Source organism: Balaenoptera physalus (genome assembly GCF_965194825.1).
Source record: "Balaenoptera physalus genome assembly, chromosome: 11".
In the NCBI taxonomy this organism is placed as follows: domain Eukaryota; kingdom Metazoa; phylum Chordata; class Mammalia; order Artiodactyla; family Balaenopteridae; genus Balaenoptera; species Balaenoptera physalus.
In genome coordinates this window covers 90335628-90357253 of record NC_138896.1, presented here as the reverse complement: position 1 = coordinate 90357253, position 21626 = coordinate 90335628, and the positions used below count along the sequence as shown (strand labels likewise).

Here is a 21626-nt window from a genome sequence, read left to right as displayed (position 1 = left end):
TTCCCTAGTAATTTTTTAATCATGAGACATTATGAAGAAAATAGCCCTGTTCATAGCTTCCTCAATTAAAAAAAAAAAAAATCAATGGGGGGAAGAAAAACCCTTAAGTCATCAGGAAAGTGTGATGAGTCACAAATATAGATCCTCATTACAGAGCGTTACATCTTTGGGCTGCTGAGTCATGCAGTACCTGCATACACGATGCTCGTGAATGCGTGTTCATACTTGGGCATTCGCTCTCCGCCCTGTTTTGTTCTTCAAACTTATAAAATCCCTGCAAAAACACAAGCAAAATCAGCCTATGATCTGGATTTGCAAATGACTTTTCAATGACATATTCATACGAGGCTGACGGCGCGGCAACAAGATGAACTAAGCTTTCCGATAAAGTGTAATCTGACCGAGAAACAAAATAATGAAGGAAGAACTTCTTCCAGTAAATCAGCTTGACAGATGACAAACATGGACAGAGAAGAATAAGATGGTTGGTTTGGGCAAAGGGAAAAGACTTAGTCCCTCTAGAAATTAAAATCAACCAAACTTCAGAAGAGTCACCTCTGAATCACATGAATATTTCAGAGGACAAACTCCACTAAAATGAAGCTCATCATCTCATATTTGGAAATAACGTATTAAATCACAACTCTCCTGTTAGGTATGCTTCAAATTTTGATGCAACAATTAGCTTGAGGTACGTTTGAGTCTTGTCTCCAACCCAGCCTTTACAAAAAGCAGATTTCACCAGCAGTGGCAATTTTATTAGGAAACCGAATTCACCCAGCAAGGAAATCTTTGCTTTTCTGTTAGATTTTCATGTGCTATATTCTTCCAATCCAGCCATGCACACTCTGTGCTTTTTTTTTTTCCTTTCCAACTCAGGGAGAAATAAAAATAACATCCCAGACGTTCACAGCAAGCGGAACTTCTAAACCGCCTGTCCGACACCTTTTCTATTTTTACTCTCCCTTTTCCACCTTTCCTTCTCTCCCTGCATTTTCACTGCTCTGTAAACGGAAAGGAATGGAAGAGAACACTCAGCTAACAAAGCAGAAACGGGGTGGAAGAAAAAGTGTCCTCGCGTCTAGGTTCTGCTCTGAGGGGGCCAGGTCCCCTGCCAGGAGCCATAACCCAGTAACCCGGGGATGGTGACAGGGAGAAGAGGCTGGAGGGGGACAGCTAGAATGGGGAATCGGGGACAATGGCCAGCGAAGGTGGCCACGCGGACAGACTGGAGTCCACGGTCAAGTGCGGGAGGGAGATCCAACAGACAGTCATTCAGTGTAAGAAAAAGGAGAGGGGAGGAGACATGAATTACCTCTTTTTCACAGTTGGAGTTAAGTGTAAGCATAGCCATGGGGCTGTTGGGTGCGCTGCTCCCGGGCACTGGTGGCATGACATGGTCGCCAGGCTGGTTTGGACATGGCAAGCTCAGGACTTGGTTGGCATGTTTATTTGCTAAAGTGGTAGAAAGGTACTGCTTTACCTGCTGCCTTTGGGCTTGCTGTATGTGGTACTTGGTGGGGTTTTCGAGGTGGGTCTGCACCTGAACATAGCCACGGAGGGAAGAGAAGAGAGCGCTGTTATTGGTGAGTTTCGGACAGCTCTTCTTTCAGGCACAAGCATGAGACGGGCCAGTCCACCAACAGAATAGATTATTAAGCCCCTGTTAGGTACCAGGTACTGTGCTGATGGATTTTGATATTACTGAAGTTTAAAGGCTAACTCTTAGGATTTGGGGTAATACTCTGCCCTGTTTCATTTCCCTGCTAATTGGCGGTCCATCATCTCTTTAAAACCTTGTGCCCTTCTTCTCATGTCTGATGACTAAAAATTTGCCACGATCTGTAGGGCAAAAATTTCCCAACACACCTGAAAGAGTTTGTTAAGATCAAAACAACAATCTAGAAGAAGGCGCATAACTTGATTCATTTCAGTTTTCTTTGGCAAACATAACCGCTTTCTGTTTAACACAAAAAACCCTCCTTAAGGAACAACTATAAAACGGTTGTAGAACGGAAACAGAAACATTCGGATGATTAAATCAACTAGTTGTGGATCAGTTCCTCCCACTTGCACTTGGACATGATTGTTCAACATTTTAATTAAGATCTTAAACTCAACATAAAAAGCAATTCCACATTAAGCAGTTTCTTTCAAACACATAGCACTTCTATGTATATGTTTTTAAAGGCATGAATATTAAGCCACCAACATTATTTTCCTTCTTTCTTATAGACATTAATAGAGAATAAGAACTTTTTTAAAAAAAATCAATGGTACTCAATTTAGTCACATTTTCCTTGATAAACACAATTTAATCTTAGAGACATGAACAGGAGCTGAGGGAGACAGCACAGCCATGCAACAGGGGAAAAAAATCCTACTAATATTTACTTTATTCAAAACTGCATTGAATTACTGATTATGGTATCAAACAATAAACAGCATTAAACGGGAAGACATGTACTTATTGAAAACTGTGTCTACTACAATAACATGAAAAGGTGAAACGCTCAATTTATTGATTACATTTCAGAGACTAAATATAAGAATAAAGCTCACCTGATAGTGATTATATTCTAGCATTTCCAGCATAACCACGTTTTAGGTGGCCCCAATCCAACAAATAACGGTAGACTATTCACTCCCTCTACTTTCTGTAACTCCGATTCGTAGACTGGCATAGAGAAAGTACTATAAACAAGGTATCCCGAGACACCACCGGAAACTTTATCACAGCAGCCCTGCTTATAATAACCTAAGCTAATTAGTTATGCATGTAAAAAAAAAAAAAGTTCACACAAAGGGCTTTTTTTTTGGAAGCCCTACGAGTTTGCTCTTAAATATTGATATCAACCCCCCCGCACCCCACCCAGCTTGACGTCATACTTTTTTTTCATAAATATAAAAGAACCTTTTTAAGGGATGAGCTATCAAAGTCAAACTCACTGTCAGATCAAGGCCAATTCACTATTCATCTTTAGTTCCAGTAGTATTAATAGACAATGGTATTTCTCTTTCAGCAATAGGTTAAGAGCTAGATGCCCCCTTTGGAGAACATTGCCTAAAAGCTACACATGAGACTTTGCTAATGGCCGAATAACTCAGCCCTTCCAAATGCAGAAAGAGTGCCTTTTAGTATGGGGGAGTCTCTGATGAACTTTCAAGTTCAACAGCCTCATTTTGCATCCTGATCTCAATGTGCATCTCATTCTTAGCTGGACAGATATATAAATTTCCTACTGACCTTGCATCCAGAAGAGGGGGAGCTATTCTAAATAGAAAAGGAAAAATACATACATACAGAGGCAGTTTTGGTTATATATTTATGTGGAAAATAAGAAATACACATCTCCCCAATTTAATCCTCAAATTAGGAAGCATAACATTTTTCACTAAAAGATCTTTTAATATAATTCTTGGGGCTAGAGAAGAATAAGAGTTATCATATACACAACTGATGCATTTATATATTTCCTCATTTATTCATTCCATTATTTACTGTTATTATGTGCTAAACACTGTGCAAGGCACAGAATACACATTGTGAGCAAGTAGATATAATTGCCAGGTTTATGACCCTGAGAGTCTGGGGGGAGGCAAAGGAAGATAAAAGGCAAACAAATATATATCTAAAAATTATGATAATGGTTGATATGCACTGCTGAATTGGTGAGATACTTTAAGCACAAGAATTTGAAATTCAATAATTCCATCCAAATGCCCAGGATAATGAAGTCCTTTAGTTGACAACCTCAAATTGTTTCAAATGACTGATCTAACATGCACACAGAGGTTCACAGAGACATTTTAAGTTTCATAAAGGGTCCAGACACGATAATGATGAGGACAATAGACGATTCTAAAATAAACATAAAATGAGGGCAATGGGTGTAATGTGCTTATTTCACTATTACACTTTAAACACAAGGGGCTGCACATTTAAAAATAAATGTTAATTCACTGGCAGATCCTTATTTTTAATGAATCAGAATTTTAAGCTTCAGTAAGGAAAAAAGCAACTTGTTCTCTATTTGGCATTGTCAGTGAGGTCTTTAACTGCAACCAGGTTGGGGTAGTCAGAGAGGGATGTATTTTTGCCCTTTTACTGTCAGTGTCCTTTTAAGTAAGTTGAGAACAGATTGGCTATAAACACTATGGAGAAGACAGAACATCTCCAGATGTCTCCATTCCAAACACCTAAAACAGGTAACATAAATGAGGTCATAATCTGTGGTGTGTAATAGGGAGTGGTGAAGTCTGTGGCAAACTAGAGGGCGGATATTTCATCTAAAAGGAATAGCTAACATAAACTGCAACTGATTGTGGCCATATGGGAAAACTATTCCAGTCTAGCTAGATCTTCCAATTTTTCAGTTTAGTTGGCAATCTGAACTTGTTTTTTAAATGAAATCTCCCAGATTACAAAAATGACACCGAATTGTTTGATTTTTCATATTGTAGAAGACAAATCAAACAAATCTGTTGGCTGGACTCAGCCTACAAGCCAGTAGAATGTGGTCTCTGCTCTGTAATGCCCACAAGGAGAACCTTCCTATCTACATTCCCTGGGGGGGATGGCCTAGGTTCTGAGAAGTGAGTTCTTCTTCTTAGAACTTAGCATCGAATCCAAGCATTCCTGGTGCTTCTCTGACAGGGATATCATGCCTGACAGCACAGTCAACAGAAGAATTAAGAAGTTGAAACCTGGGTTCAAATTCAGACTTTGCAGCTTACTACTTTTATGACCTTCTGCAAGTCATTAACCTTTCCAGGCCTTCGTCACCTCACGTGCTCAATGGGAATGACAATAGAACCTGCCTCTTAGAGGTGTTTTCAGTATTAAATGAAATCACACCTCTACCAGGCTTAGCAACCTATCTCAAACAGCAATTCTCAAACTTTCTTTTTTGTCCTAGGACCCTTTTAAACTGTTTGAACTTCTTGTGTTTATGTGGGTTATATCCATCCATATTTCTCATCTTAGGAATTAAAACTAAGAGATTTTTAAAACATGAGATTACCCACTAGCACATAGTCCACTGGCCATTAGAACAATGACATTTTAACACATCATGTAGCCTCTGTAAAACTCTTCTGTATATAGATATCCCTCAGAATCCATGGGGATGGGTTTCAGGACCTCTTCAGATAGCAAAATCCACAGATACTCAAGTCCCTAATATAAAGTGGCATAGTACTGTACTTGAGAGATGAGCATGAAAAAAGGAAAATAACCTCTTGGTATTATTATGAAAGTAGTTTTGACCTGACAGAACTACAGGAGTCTTGGAGACCCCCAGGGCTCTCTGAGACACTCTGAGAAGCGCTGCTCTGGAACAGTTAGTACTGTTGCATTATCTCCACCCCATCCTAGCCATGCCATCCCCACTGTGTGGTGGTGGTGTGTGACACAACCTCTGTGTGTGTTGCTTCCCTCATATCCAAAAGATGCTGGAGGGAAACACTAATTGCCCTAACTTCTCATAGCATTATTATGAGGCTCTATACTACAGTCCTTGGAATATTTTAAAAGCCATATAAATATAATGTTCTGTGTTCAACCATCCTAAACCATAGCTTTTTAGTGAGCGATTTCCCTTTCATTAATTTTTAAATAGCCAAACAAGCATGCAACTGAAAACATACGTGGTGTTAAACATCTACATGATTTCCTGATAATTTTTTCATGTTTTTGACCTTGAAACCAACTATACCACAGAATTCGGATACCAAAAGTTGGGTATTGCTGAGCACTAGAAGCACAGACCACAAAATAAAGCTGGAATACTTCTTACTCTATCGAAATATAGTATTTTATTGATGTAACTTATATTTCACATAAATAAAGTATGTTAGCTATCTGGATCAAGGGCAAAAATCCACTGGCTTTGAAACTTTTCTTCCTTATTACTACTACTATCTTTTTGCCCTTTTTCCTTTCTTCATTCAGATCCTGAATTGATAGCAAAAGAACTGGAATAAATCACATTCTAATTGTCACAGTTTAGCTTCGCCACTTCCCAGGTGACACTGACAGGTTATTTTCCATCAGTTTCATTCTAAAGAGATCCTGGAGCACAAGGTAAGATGGTGCCTGCAGATACTATCAAATTGGCTGACAAAAGAATTCACTGGAGGAAAAAAAATCCCCATCTGATGTTCACCGTCCTTCTATTCCCTCTACTATTTGTAAACCAGAATAAAAATAAAATTGAGCGAAGATTCCCATTATCCTTTTAGTTTATAATTGATTTTACTTTTTTAACAAGTCAACAAAGTATTTAGATTTCTCATTCTGTGTTTAGAGAGAGAATGTGTTCTTTTGCTCAGCAAGTTAAAGAAATAGTAAAAGGATTATAATTCAATCAATTGCTATCCACTACCACTCCCAAACCACTATTCTTTTCATTCTGTTTTTTAAAGGACTATGTACAGAGACGGTCAACGATGCAATCACCATCCCTGAGAAAATGATGAAACAGAGGAAGCTAGTTTTCTGAAATAATTTGAGCAAAGTCTTGCCCAGGGTCACATCTGAGAGGTGCCAAGATTCTTTTCAGTCCCACAATTATAACACTACCACGAAAGAAAACACCAGTCCAGAACACATGTTCTCACTCAGTCGTGTTTGCTGTACAACCTGTACAAAGGTCTCCCTAACAAAAAAGAAGGACAACAAGAATACAAATCCTGACCTAAGACAGAAGAATCAAAATCATATGCAGACAAATAATAAATGCTGGAAGAGGGCCTGGAGAAAAGGAACCCTCCTATACTTTTGGTGGGAATGTAAATTGGTGTAGACACTATGGAGAACAGTATGGAGGTTTCTCAAAAAACTAACAATAGAGTTGCTGTATGATCCAGCAATCCCACTCCTGGGCATGTATCTATAAAAGACGAAAACTCTAATTTGAAAAGATCCATGAACCCCTATGTTCACAGCAGCACTATTTACAATCATCAAGACATGGAAGCAACCTAAATGTCCATCAACAGATGAATGGATAAAGAAGATGTTGTATATATACACAATGGACTATTACTCAGGCATTGAAAAGAATGAAATAATGCCATAGGCAGCAACATGGATGGACCTAGAGTTTATCATACTAAGTAAAGTAAGTCAGGCAGAGAAAGACAAATAACATATGATATCACTTGCATGAGGAATCTAAAAAATGATACAAATGAGCATATTTACAAAAAAGAAAACAGGCTCTCAGACATAGAAAACAAACTTATGGTTTTCCAAAGGGAAAAGCAGGGGTGGGAGGGGAAAAATTAGGAGTCTGGGATTAACAGATACACACTACTATATATGAAACAGGTAAACAACAAGTCCTACTGTACAGCACAGGGAACTATAGTCAATATCTTGTAATAACCTATAATGGAAAAGAATCTGAAAAAGAATAGATATATATATGTATAATAATCACTTTGCTGTACAACTGAAACTAATACAGCATTGTAAATCAACTATACTTCAATTTTAAAAAGTCATATGCAAAAAAAAAAAAAAAGCCATATGCAAACAAAAAGCAAAAACAATGAGTACTTAAATAAAGGAAAGTCAGAAGCGACCAAGGTTGATATGCCCAGGTCCTTTTCTCTATCACAGGGATCTGCCCACCTGCCCAGTCAGGCCTGCTCCCTGTTTTTGTATGGCCTAGAAACTAAGAATACATTTTACATTTTTCAATGGTTGAAAACCATCAAAAGCAGAATGATATTTCATGATACATGAGAATTCTATGAAATCCAAATTTCAGTGTCCATAAATAAAGCTTCCTGGCACACAGCCCCGTCCATTCGTTTACATGTTGTCCACGCTGCGCCCACACTACAGCAGCAGAGCCCACGTGGCCCCCAGAGCCTAAAATATCTACTGTTTACAGAAAATGTCAACCAGTGCTCTGTAAGAAAGGTTTACCAATCTAGAATTCAGCTTTCCTATTATGTTGAAGCTTTAGCAAGGTTTGAAGAATCAGGTGGTTTTTCTAAAGAGAAATAGTATATGTATAAATAATTTTATAGTTGCTTTTCCATATAACTGGACATAAGAACACAGGATATGCTTATTATCTCCTACTTATGATATGTCATAAGTACCAAGATTTTTTTAAACACAGAAAACAATTAGCATTCATTCACTCAAAATTGTCTACCATGTACCTGATGATGTGCATTTTATATGTTCACTCCTAGCTTAGGTCAATTCAAAATAAAACTAAGAAATCACTTGGATAGCCTACAAAGTATTCTTGAAAGCCTCTCCTCACAATTTTTAAAGATCATATGACGACAACTGATTGAATACAGAAGGAACTATGGACTCTGGATTTTCATAGTTTTAACCTCTTATTTTGAGTTGTTACCATCAGAGAGTATACCCAGTCGTCCTCTTACCAAATACAAAAAGAACTAAATACAGGATTGGGTGCGAGCCTTAATGTCTATATAAATCATCTGGGATCTTGTTAAGTGCTGTGTGATTCTGTAGGTCTGGGGTGCGGCCCAAGGTTCTGCATTTCCAATAAGCTCCCAGGGGATGTCCACCCTGCTGGTCCACAAACCACACCACACCTTGAGTGCAAGGTTTTCACCTGGACTTCTGCCCCGATCAAAAGAGTTCTATCTTCACATTCATTCACCAAATACTGTCTGAGTGCCAACCCGATGCCAGGCAACTGTCTTCATCTTACACAGGCTGTTTGGGGCAAGCCTCACCCAGAAGATGACATTTAAGCACAGACCTGAAGTTGGGGAAGAGAATGAGCCAGGCAGATGGGTGGGAAGAGAAACCCAGCAAAGTACAAAAGTCCTTAGGTGTGAAGAAGCCTCCCATGCTCAGGGAACAGAAAGGAGGCTCTTCACACACATTCTTCCCTTGGCTGCTTCTTGACCGCACTCGCCTGGTTTTCCTCCTGCCTCTTTCAACATTTCTTCTCAGTGGCCTTTGCTAGTTTTCTCCTCTTCTCTCCCTCGTAAATGTCAGAACGCCTCAAGGCTCAGAGCTTGATTTCCTCTCTCTGCACGCACAGCCCTGGTGACCTAAGCCAGGCTCCTGGATTTAAACAGCCTGTTTAGATGTCCTGAACTCCACACTCAGCTCCACCTGCTTACTCCATTGGGAGGACTGCAGACATCTCAAACTTAAAGTGTCCATCCTCCTCTTCCCCCTATGGTCTTCTCCATCGTAGTAGATGGTACCCCCATTCTTCCATTAGGTTAAAACATATGAAATTACAAAAAAAATGACCTTCATCTGGTTCAACCTCGTTGCTCATTTCCAAAACCTTGGTCATCTTTGATTCATTTCTTTCCTTCACACCCCACATCTACTCTATCAAGAAGTACTGGCTTCTTTTTCAGAATATATCCCGAATTTAACTAATTTTCACCATCTCTACTGTTACCACTTGATCCGGGCCACCATGATTTCTCACTTGGATGACTGAAAGCCTCTTGACTCTTCCACTTACTTCTGTCTGTGCTCTTTTGCAGCCTATGATCAATACACTGTGTGATCCTTGTAAAATACGGCAGATCATGTCACTCCTATGCAAAAAGAACCCCTCTGTAATGGCTCCCTGTTTATGTCTGAGAGAAAACAAACTACTTACAATGGCCTACAGGTCCCTAAACCAGAACTACCTATGGGGCTTGTTAGAAATGCATATTCTCGGGCCCCATCTTAGAGCTAACGAATCAGAATCTCTGGGTGAGGATCAGAAATCTATGTTTTAACAAGTTCTCCAGGTAGATTCTTATGCACAGTAAACTTTGAAGACTCCAGCCTACTGTGCCCCCTTCCCCCTCCACCCTGGGGTCATGACCTCTCTGATCTTATCTCCCACAACCACCCTAAGAACTTAGAGACCCCAACTCCCACCCTGCCAGTGCTCTCCATCCCCATACATACCCTGCTCTACTTTGTCCAGAACATGGCCTGGCACATAGTAGGAGCTCAGCAAATATTTGGATAATTAATGACTGAATGGAGGCAGTGTGGCTGAAATGCATGAATGAGGGGGGAGACTAGAAACTAAGGACAAAGGGTCAGATTGTGTAAGGCCTTGTACAGGTTGGAGGCTAGGATCCTGAAGCCTCTAGAAGCGTCCTGAGGAGATGGAGAAGTGGTAGACCCTCACTCTTCCTAACTAATTCAGAAATCTCTGGAGGTAATATCTCCAAGCCAGGCCGTTGATTCACAGTGCACCTCCCTAGTCTGAGTTATAAAGCTTCCTTTTCTATGAGGACAGACCCAAAGGTTGTCAACTCTTATAGCTCTCATCCACGATGCTTAGGGCCAGGATCCTGGAGATCTGTCTCCAACTCTAAACTGTAGACCCCTTGATAAGTCACAGTTAAAGCAGCAGTCCTCAAGCTGGTGGCCCATGGGCACAGTCCACAGGTATGCCTTATTGCCTACAGAGTATTTAATTAAAAACTGGGAGTTATCATACTAAAATTTGGATTTCTGATTTCTCTGGATAAAACAGAAGATCTAGCAACAATGAACCACCTTCTAGTGGGCCAGCAGGGGGCAGAGTTGAGAAGCAGCTTCCCTCTTTTGATGGGACACTTGTTCTTCATTTTGCTACATTCCTACCACTCCTTATTCTGACACTGACAACTGGCCTGATTTACTCATTAATCTGCCTGACTTCTGAAGGCATTTAAATTGGCAAACCCTGCTTTACCTTTCACACTCCACATTCCAGGAGGTAGTTCCAAATCTGATGGAATGATGGTGGCATAAGTGGGATTAGAATAAGCCGCACTAAATGAACAATCTCATATGATGTGAGTGAGAAAAAAATAATAAATTGATATAAACTTTTAAAAGGTACATACATGTTCATCCAGCAATTCACACTTTCAAGAACTTTTCTAAGGAAATCATCAGATATAAGGGCAAAGATTTAAGAACACAGAGGTACATCAGAGCATTGCCTAAAACAGAAGTGGACAAATTACTACCCTAGTGCCCACCGCCTATTTTTGTAAATAAAGTTTTATTGGGACACAGCCACACCCATTCATTTACATATAGTCTATAGTCTTTCAAGCTATTACAATACTAGAGCAGAGTTGAGTAATAGACCTTATATCCTCCAAAGCCTAAAATATTTACTATCTGGCTCTTCAGAGAAAGTATGCCAACCATTAATCTCTAATAACAAAATATTGGAAACAAATATCTAATAGAAAGCAATGCATTCAGTTAATTATGAGGGAGCCATGTAAGTTCAAGGTTCCCCTATCTCAGCATGACTGACCCTATGGCCAGGTACTTCTTTGTTGTGGGGTTGCATGTGTATTATAGGATATTTAGCAGCATCCTTGGTCTCCACCCAGTAGATGCCAGTAGCACCTTCCCCCCAGTGCCAGTTTTGACAACCAAAAATGTCTCCAACATTACAAATGTCCTTGGGGTGGGGAGGGGAACTGCCCCCATATAGATGGATACAATACAGTGAATGAAGTCCATATTTTATAAAACTATTAAATGAAGGGGAAAGTTCATCATGTAAGTAGGAATACAAAGCAGGTTAGAGTCACTACATACACTGTGACCCTAAACGGGCTTAAAAATGTTGTTTATACATATGCATATACACACACACAAAAACCAGTTACAAATCATTCATCAAAAATCTTCTTCATGACTGTCTCAGGATGATTAAATTATAGGTGGCTGCTACCTTATTGGTTCTTTTTAATATTTTCTATAATGTATATGGCACTAACTTTGTAATTTTTTTTAAAAAAATCTATAAATTCCACAAAAATTAAAGTCTGTGGATCTGGACAAACAAAAATATATTCAGGCAGAATTCCTCTACTGAACGTTTTGAAAACCACAAATAAACCTATGAAGTTGTTATATAATGATGAAATCTGCCTCATTTCAATTTTTTTCTTTAAATACTTGATCAGATTAAGAAGACCTCGTTATTTATTAAATTTTTGGTCTAACATTCAAGCCCAGACAGTTTGAGTTGGTACAATGTTTGACACATTTTTATGGTTTTGTAAAGGGCCGCAATTACGTGGTTCCATGGTGCCCTTAAAATAATAGCTCATTGTAAGGACCATCGAGTTCTCCCCCCTCCTGATGGGAGCTGCGAGCGCAGCATTCCACATGCTATAACTTTTTTATGTGCCCCAGTTTAGCACTGCCTCAGAATTGCAGACGCCTTTTTGTTTCAGCATCCCCCCAAAATGCCCCTATTGTTTGCAGTTTATCGGGTATTAGAGATCATTATGACACAGGCAGCAAAATCCCTTTTCATAAGGACAGACACTCTTAAGAAACTAGCAGTGGTCAAGTTTGTCAGAGATGAAAACATTGCCCTGGGCCTAAGTAAAAGGTCAGTCAGAAATGAGAGCTGAATGCTGCTGGTTTGAAGGTCAAGTCCACATGAGCCGAAAACTGGCAAAAGCAGCCACCTCATAATAACACAGACTTTAGGGCCTAGATCATGAGACTGAGGGGTCCTCCTGGTTTTTGAGGAAATGCATTGTCTTGGGCAATTCCTAAAACTTGTTGTATAGACTATGTGATAATGAAATTCCAGTCTGGAATTAACAACTCCAACAATAACTGTAGCAGCTCACAAGCACTTTCTGACTGAGAGTTTTACATGCAGGTACATCATAACTACCCCACTGAACAACCCAGCCGTTCATTTAACCAGCATTTATGGAAGCACTGAGGATACAGCAGTCACTAAAGCAGAGTTCTTGAGCCCGCAAAAGCCATACTGAAGTTGGGGAAGCAGAGACAAACACGATGGCAACAAATCAACAAAGAAAGAACTTCATACAGTGACACAAGTGCAATGCAGGAAAGATAAGAAAGAAAGCCACTGGGAGAAAAGAAGGGTACTCTGCGGTGGGGACATTCCAGCTGAAACCCAAATGATGAGAAGAAGCCATGTGCGCTGAGAATCAGAGGAGCTTAAATCCTGAGCCGGAAGCAGGTTGGCATCTTTGAAAAACAAGAATGACATCAATAACCCAGCCAGCGGGGCTGAAGCAGTGACCACGTCAGTGCATAAACTGAGAGAGATGGTCAGGACCAGATATTATGGAGCTTTGCAGGACACAGAAAGGAATTTGATTTTTCTTCTCTGCTGCTTATAAGAAGCCTTTGGGAGGTTTCAAGCAGAGAAGGGACAAGACCTGATGAACATTTGTCAAATATCACTCTGGGATTGATGATGATGGGAAAGAACAGTGGACGCAGGAGAAACAATTAGGAGGCTCCCGTAGCTACGTATATGAGAGCTGCTGATGCCTTGGACTCAAATATTAAGATGCAGTTGGATATGAGATACATGCTACTAGCTCTTGTCTCTGGCTGCTTCTTGGCTTCCATCAAAACTAATCTAAGAATAGCACATATGTTAAAGGACTTTCTTACACAATGCTCTGAAACGTCTCACACCAACACCAAGAAGTAACGATGAATGACGCACAGTGTTGTAAAATATTCCATGTATACCTGCTGGGAACACATAAGCTAAGTGGATGGCCAACTGCCAGAGTGCAATGGAGAGAGGCAGCCTTGTCTTGTTAGTATCTGGCTAGAATTTCAGAGAGATCTGACCTCAAATCCTAAGCGAGCTGCTTTGAACCTCAGTTTTTTATCTGTAAAATGGGATCATGGATACTACTTACCTAGTAGTTGCTCATCTCGTTGATTAGTTTAAGTGATAGAATGCACGAAAAGTACTTAGTATGTAGTAAATGCTCAATAAATTAATAATGCTCTCTATTATTGTTAGTCCTGGATTTTTTGTTTTCACATCCAAGTAGGTCATTGTTAGATCATTTAGCTCATCCAGCTCAAAAAAAAAAAAAAAAGGTCACCTTGAAGGAGTGGAGAGGGCAAAAAGGAGGGGGGCAGTTCAGCCTCTTTCGGTATCCTTTTATCTTTTTCTCTTTGGCTGACTCAAATATCACAGATGGATGCCAAAGATAAGAGTAAAAGGGGAGAAACAAGAATCATAGAGCATGGGACACTCGTTAGCTGGAGTATCATACAGAAGGCTTTGTGAAATCTTTTTTCTCTCCCACTTCCAAAGGAGCTAGCTCAGCTACTTATTCTTAATCTGGGCCTTAGGGAAAGTGGAAACTCCTGAAAATTGTATGAAAACTTTTGACTCTGCATTTTTCTAGGAAGAGGTCTCACATATTGCAACATTTAAAGATGAGATTACATGTAGAATTTGCAGGTAAGAGGGAGGTATATACAGGAAACAAGATGAGCCATGAGTTGATAACTGTTGAAGTTGGGTGATGAGTATATGACGGGCTCATCATACTATTCTCTCTGATTTTATTTAACTTTGAAACAACCTATCCACATTCATACAGTGCATAGACATCTACATTCTAGGTACTTCATTTATATTCATTTTCTATCTTCTTTTTCTATAAAAAGAAAAGTCCTATGGTAGCATATTTACTAAGTAAGCACTTGGTCAATCTAATAACCTACCACAAGCATAAATGTCTGCTTTTTTGCTCACTGTTCTCGGTCTTTGCCTGAAGCTTTCCTCTAAAGGAGCTGACTTGATGTTGCATGAACTGATCGCTGTATTCAATATGCTCCAGGTCATTCCTCTGTACTGTCAGCCTGAGCGCCTCTCAGAGAAACATTTTGTTAACTAAGTAAGTTGGATCTGCCCATGTAGTGTTCTCACTGATAGAATCAGGAGTGTGTAGTTTAGCTACAAATGACATTTTTATTTATTTATTTATTTATTTTTAAAATAAATTTATTTATTTATTTGTTTTTATTTTTGGCTGCGTTGGGTCTTCATTGCTGTGCGCAGGCTTTCTCTAGTTGCGGCGAGCAGGGGCTACTCTTCGTTGCGGTGCGAGGGCTTCTCATTGCTGTGGCTTCTCTTGTTTGGGAGCACGGGCTCTAGGCACGTGGGCTTCAGTAGCTGTGGCACACGGTCTCAGTAGTTATGGCTCGTGGGCTCTAGAGCATAGGCTCAGTAGTTGTGGTGCACGGGCTTAGTTGCTCCACAGCATGTGGGATCTTTCTGGGACAGGGATCGAACCCGTGTCCCCAGCGTCGGCAGGCAGATTCTTAACCACTGCGCCACCAGGGAGGCCCTGAAATATTTATTAACTTGTGCAGAGGGTACAAAACTGAATTCATATGGACCTTTTCGGGTCAAAATCAGGACAACCTCTTTCAAACAAAGTGGCTGATGATCTACATTTATGTCACAGAAAAAAGTACAGTCATCTGAAATTGAGCTGATGAAGACATTTAGGAGGAGTTCTGGTTTTCCTCACTAAAAAAAAAACTGTTCATTTGCAAAAAAAAAAAAGATTTATCACACTCTACAAAGCAAATTCTCAGAGGGATTTAAAATTTGCTGCAAATCTATAAAAAATGTAAAAAGGTAGGACACACCTATACAAAATCAATATATGTAACTGAGGTAGCCCTATGTGGATTTCTTTGTGTGACAAAAATAATGGATAAAATGTGTGAAGAGGAAAGGGACAAAATACTTCTTTTGAGAACAGAAATGGGAATTTTGAAAGACATAAGAATATGGGAACATACTGGGGTTTCTCATAAAGAAGAAAAATAATTAAAAAGTGAAAATGAAGTAATTACTGAGAACTCATATACCAGGTAGTTTTCCTAAAAGTTTTCAATGGATTTGCTCATTTAATCTTCACTACAATCCTATGAGGTAAGGGCTCTTATTAGTCCCATTTTAGGGATGAGAAATCTGAGGCTGGCTCCCAACCACTACACTAAATACTACCATGTTATGAGTTATCTGTAGAATTTATATTTCAGCATAGTATTGCTGATTGTGAAACTGCAGAGACCCTTTGTAATACGTTTTTCTCCTGAGTACTTGTTTTCACACTTTCATTATAAATAGTCTCTCTTTAATATATAATGATCAACTGGGTGGACAACAGGCATTAAGCCAAAGCACGACCCCATTCCTAAGCAAACAGAAGGAGCCCTCAGGCCAGCAGTGGGCCAATGAAGACAGAACTTCACAAAAGAGAAGTCAATGTGAACATCTGTTATGGGAAAGCTGCCTCAGGACTTCGAGTAGTTTAAGGGTTGATGCTTCTTCTTACTTTCTTCCTTTTTTGGGGGGAGGCGGGGGATGTGTTGGGGGAGGGGGTGGGATCGGCAGGCAAACAGAATCTTCCTGACTCAAAAGGAATTTTTGTTAACCAAAAGCATCTGTATCATGGGATTTTTAAAGGAAAGGTTAAACCATTGTACAGTATAGTAACGTCTTTTATAAGAAAGAAAATGAGCCACTGTTATCACTGAAATGCCAGTCGCCATATACCTAATGGTAAACCAATTAAAAAAAAAAAAGTTAGGGAAGAGAAGTGTTCAGATTACTCTTTTGTTAAGTGGTCCGATACACTATATGGTTTGGAAAAAAACAAAAACAAAAGGCAGTGGTTTAGTCAGTCCCCAAAAGTCTTTATCTTACGTGTAGTAGATAAAAAGAGGGATCTCAGTGTGAAAGAAACCCCCTCATTCCTCTCCTCAAGGAGCTTACAAATGGAGAGTTAGGATGGGGACAGAAGAGAGGGAAACCCACACACAAATTTACACGTAAGATGGTCCTACACTCTAAAACAGTGATTCTCAACCACAGGCGATTTTGCTCTTTGAGGAACATTTGGGAACGTCTGGAGACATTTTTAGTTGTCACAACTGGGGGTACAGTCGTGTGGCTGCTACTGGCATCTAGTGGGTAGAGACCAAGGATGATGCCAAACGTCCTACAGGGCACAGAACAGGCCCGCTCTACAAAGAATGACCCAGCCCCAATCTCGATAGCGGAGAAGCCCTACGCTAAGAGGTACTGTGTCAATTCACCACCCCAAACCTCTCTGGGGTAGATTTCAGAAAAAAAGGCAACAAAACCAGTCAAGCCAAAGGAATGGCGTAGATACCTCATCAACTCCTGATGCGCTTCCACGTGTATCTGAGTTTCATAGTCAATAGTTATTTCAGGCCTGGTCTTAACATGCAAAAAACACCTTTTAGTTCAATGGAAGGAGGAGGAAATGTCATCGTCACTGTGAAGAGCTTAATTCAAACTCCAAGATCTCGTATCAAGATCTTGAGTTCTGGACAGTGATGTGGGTGGGAAAAGTAAATTGAGAATTATCAATTCTACACGATAATGATCAACTGTGCCCTCAAACTACACAGAACAAAACCAAACAATTCTAATGATTCAAAAAGCACACTGGGAACTTGCTTTGGCATCTCTGAGTGCACTGGCAACTGTGAGTGCATGGGCAATATCACTTAAAAGTCTTTTCTAGCTGATAAATACTAAAGGAACATTACTGCACTTGCAAACAAAGCCAGAGTACGTCACTTCTTAGTTTTACATTTCACATAAATCCTCCTTACTCTCCCAAACTACAATAACAAAACAACAAAGTTTTCATCAATTCATTTCCTATATCTTAAAAAAGGAATTATTTTTTCAATATATCTTAACAACTTTAAAAGCCATTAATTTATAATTTTGTATATGACACACAGATTTTTATTTTCTAACTGCTTTAAAAAGTAGAAGTAGAAGTGAAGCAAATGCTGCTATCTGTTAAAGCTGAATGATGGGGGTCGAGGAGGCTCATTATGCTATTCTTCCTACTTTTATGTATCTTGCAAATTTTCCATCATAAAAGTCATAAAAAAATGTTTAAACAGTTCTTAGACATACAAACACACACACACACAAATGTTGCCTTGGGTGTTTATATAAAATAATTTAATCCTGATTATTTCAATGGCAAATTCTTTTTTGGTCCGAAAGATATTAGCTCTGGCTTTATTTTGCTATCTGCCTCCCCATCCTCTACATTTAGGGGGAGAAAAAAAATCTGTAAACACTCAGAAAGGAAAAACAAACAAAAAGCTAAAGTGGAAGAAATTGCACTAATTAAACAATATCATCTCAAGAAGTTTTTGTCTCAAATGATGCCTGGAGGGTGGCTGTAAATGACCATAAATGGGCTCTTAGTTTGAGCAAAATGATAAGTGAATTTCAACTGCTAAACTGAAGCTTCCTTATATTCTGTGTTTTATCTAATTAGTACTCTAAAAAATTATTGCATTGCAATAGCTGAATTTCAGTGTTCTCTCCCTTTAGTATTGAAATATGCAATGATGCATATTTTACCACTGAATATGTTTACAAAGTTATCCTTTGATATAAAATGATGAGAGAGAGAGAGAAAAATTAGAAATGATTTCTTTTTCCTTAAGGAAAAGCATGTCATGAAAAGCCAGATAATGCAATATTCTTGGTTGGTTTTCCTTTAGATACAACAAGATTATTTACTTAACAACAAGCCATGTAATTATCCATATTCAAAATGGTCATCAGAGGGTAGGAGACTGAGTTTTAACACAATTTTTACCCTCTCTGTTTAAAGAAAATAAAATTACAGAAGAAAATTATCTTCTGTTGAGCATCTCCTCTGTATAAGGCATAGGCTCAGGCCTTTACAGATGTGAACCTTACTTGATGCTCACAGCAATAGTAAAGTGCTATCACTAGTCTGGTTTGCAGATGAGGAAACCGAAAAGAGAGGTTAAATAACTAGTCCAATGTCACTTGCCTGCTCTCACACTGTCAGAGATCTAAACCCAAGTTTGCTGGGTTCCAAACCAACCAAAATACGAAGGATTCATCGAGGCTTCACTTCTCAGGAGTCACCAATGCAGTGCTACAAGTGATACGGCAAATGTGCTTATTTAAAGACCTCCAAAATTGTCACCTCAAGAAGGAATGTATCAGAGAAAAACCACTGAGGGAATTTTATTGAACTTATTAGTGCCGTCAAGACTAGGGAGGGAACAAAAATTTTATGACTTTTATTATTAAGAAATGTACAGTATATGGTCGGAGAAAATTTAGAAAATAAAAATGAGAAAAGGGAAGGGAAAAAACCACAGAAATAATTCTATATGGAGAGAGAAATCCTGACAGCATTATAGTATTTATCTTTCTACTGATCAAAGTTGAATTTTTACGTGGACACAGGCAAGGTTAGCAGGACTGGAACAAAAGTTATCTTGTTCAAAAAGACCAAGGCTCTGTCTTCCCTAAAGGGGGATTTATACACATCTCTAAAACACAAAACATACTCGTGAACCGACCCACCAAGATCCTGCAAATCACATCCAATTTAATCTCTGAGAGTAGAGCTCTGATTTGGATTATTAATTTAAATTATATTTTACTTCCCCTACTTTTTAACTACATGCGGTAAGGTCCCAATTCTAGGAAATACTTGGAGCTACAAATAGCCCTGCGCCAGGTATCAAGGGAGTAGACATGGAATCGTCAATAAGAAGAATACAAGGAATATGATAGAAGGAAAGACTTAATGTGGAAAAATCCTATGCTTCCTAACCCTTCCAATTTCACCACACTAATGTGCTTTACATCATGCCATACATGCAACCACCCTCACCTAAGAGCAGAATTACAACCCAGATTCTGCTGAAGGGCTAACCAACAATGGCAAAAAAAAAAAAAAAAAAGAGGGCAGAAACTGTATCAAGTCAAATATCCCCAGATTTCAAAGTCAAAAATGATGAACAACACCTAACAATTTTCCAGACCTGAGTCCCCAGATCATGCACACTAACCTAAATGCCAACAACTTAAAAATGTACAAATGAGTTTTTTGGTCATTATTTCCCAAAACAGTCTATTGTGGTTTTTCAAAAGCATCCATTCACATATCTTTCCAGACTATGAAACCACCTTCTTGATGTGAGCTCCTTGACGGCGGAGCAGATGGCCTTCTTGTTCTTGTCCCCTAGTTCTTAGTACAGTGTCTGACTTAGTGCACTGTACTACATGTTTCTATTTCTAATAAACAATACGTTGCATGAGCCACAATCCTACAGGAGAGAGCAGGTCTTCTAAAGATGGCAATAGTAGATTGACAGATTTACCATGGGAGCTGGCTAATAAACCATGGTATGTTCATTTTATGATAATGTCATTTAATTCTAAAAGAGTATACTTGTAAATACTGTGATTGATTCAGAACATCCACAAAGTAAGGAGAATTTCATTCCAAAATGTGTGATCTTGATGAACCGGAAATGTTTCATTTTAAATGTTAATAGTCATATGACAGCCATAAGCTTATTATGATGTCTATCAAATTACCTAGTCTAGGTACAGGATACTTATTATTTGGTCATAAATCTGTTTTCCTAATATTAAATTAAAAAGCAGTGCTATTCAGTAAATTTTTGCTTGACAAATATAGCTTGCCTACATAAAATGTTTTTAAAGGTTTAAACAGCCCCAAATTTAACTCACTCAATTATGAACCTATAAAATTTCACATCAGAAGGAGTCAGGAGTGTGTCTATGTTGAAATTAGAGAAAGGTGTAAGTTACATGTATTGATTTTTCTTACTAGAGAATGGAGAGTGAATAAGATTTCTCTCTGGGCTCTTAACCCCTAAATCCAACATCTAGATGCCAAAGCTTCAGATATGAACATATCCACCACATTATTTTTCATAATAATGAAAATGTATAAGCAATCTCCAACATTAGAAGAATGACAAAGTACATTCATTTGTATTATTATGTAACTATTAAAAATGACACATATGGGACATATACAGCAATATAAAAACACATGATATTGAAAATAAAATGCAGATATAAAAGTATAAAAGCTATAATTGCACTGACAGAAAAAACATGAATTTTTTAAAAACTAAGAAAATTGTATTTTAAAATACTTTTATATCAGAACAACAGAATATGATATTTTCATCTTCTCTACCTTTCAAACTTTCTGGTATGATTATAACAATTTGCCAAGTTCTTTTTGCTGCAGAGCCAGCCTTCTACTAGAGAAGTAGAGAATCATAGGTATTTCTTTTCCTGCCTCCCTTGCAGCTCAGGAGAGAACAAGTGACTTAGGATCCACCAATCGGATGTACTTGCAGGGGACTCATGTGCTAGAGATAAGCAGTGGGCACCACTGAGGATGGTCATGGTGCGGGAATACTGGGTTTCTGGTGCACTAGGGGCAATAGAGCAGGCTTCAGTGGTTGTTCTGCAGACCAGTTCCATGCTGTGGTTTGAGGTGTTTCAGCTTCATGGCTCCAAGCCTAGTTCTCTTACCTACCTAATAACTCTGCAGGTATCCCAACATCCTGTTAACAAATCTCTTTAAAATTAACCAACGTTGCTAGCCATTAAAAACTCTGATACAGGGCTAAGGTTTGGCTACTTTTATAAATATATATGTAGATGTGTATATATATATATATATATATATATAGATTATAGAAATAGGTACATACCTAAATATATATGAATATATGCATTCAAGTATGCAGATATACTTATGTACATATATATAAGGGGGGTGTTCATTTATTAATTTTTAAGTTTTAGGAACTCTTCACACAAACAAGAACTATATGGTATGATTCATTTTTATTATGCCTGATTGTGATGTACACTTCTTGCATTTAAAGGAATACAAGCTCTGGTTTAGAAAAGAATTCTATGGTATGGAAAAAC

General features: G+C 38.8%; 1 protein-coding gene and 1 long non-coding RNA gene across 12 annotated transcripts in view; one reads left to right on the top strand and one right to left on the bottom strand.

Annotated features, from left to right (window-relative positions):
* LOC309637585 overlaps window positions 1-21626 on the top strand; it is a 418822-nt gene that overhangs the window by 154174 nt on the left and 243022 nt on the right. The window lies entirely within an intron of this gene.
* Window positions 1-21626, bottom strand: part of MITF (melanocyte inducing transcription factor) — a 223566-nt gene that overhangs the window by 30713 nt on the left and 171227 nt on the right. For 6 of the 11 annotated variants that reach the window (XM_082412299.1, XM_082412298.1, XM_082412301.1 and 3 more), the window contains 2 exons: window positions 1316-1543; window positions 191-274 (listed from right to left, as the gene is read on the bottom strand). In XM_082412299.1, coding sequence (XP_082268425.1) covers window positions 191-274; window positions 1316-1543 — 312 coding nt within the window. Of the gene's footprint in view, window positions 1-190; window positions 275-1315; window positions 1544-2562; window positions 2811-21626 lie in introns of those variants that run through there. The other 5 variants (XM_082412305.1, XM_082412306.1, XM_082412300.1 and 2 more) reach the window with 4 other exon arrangements.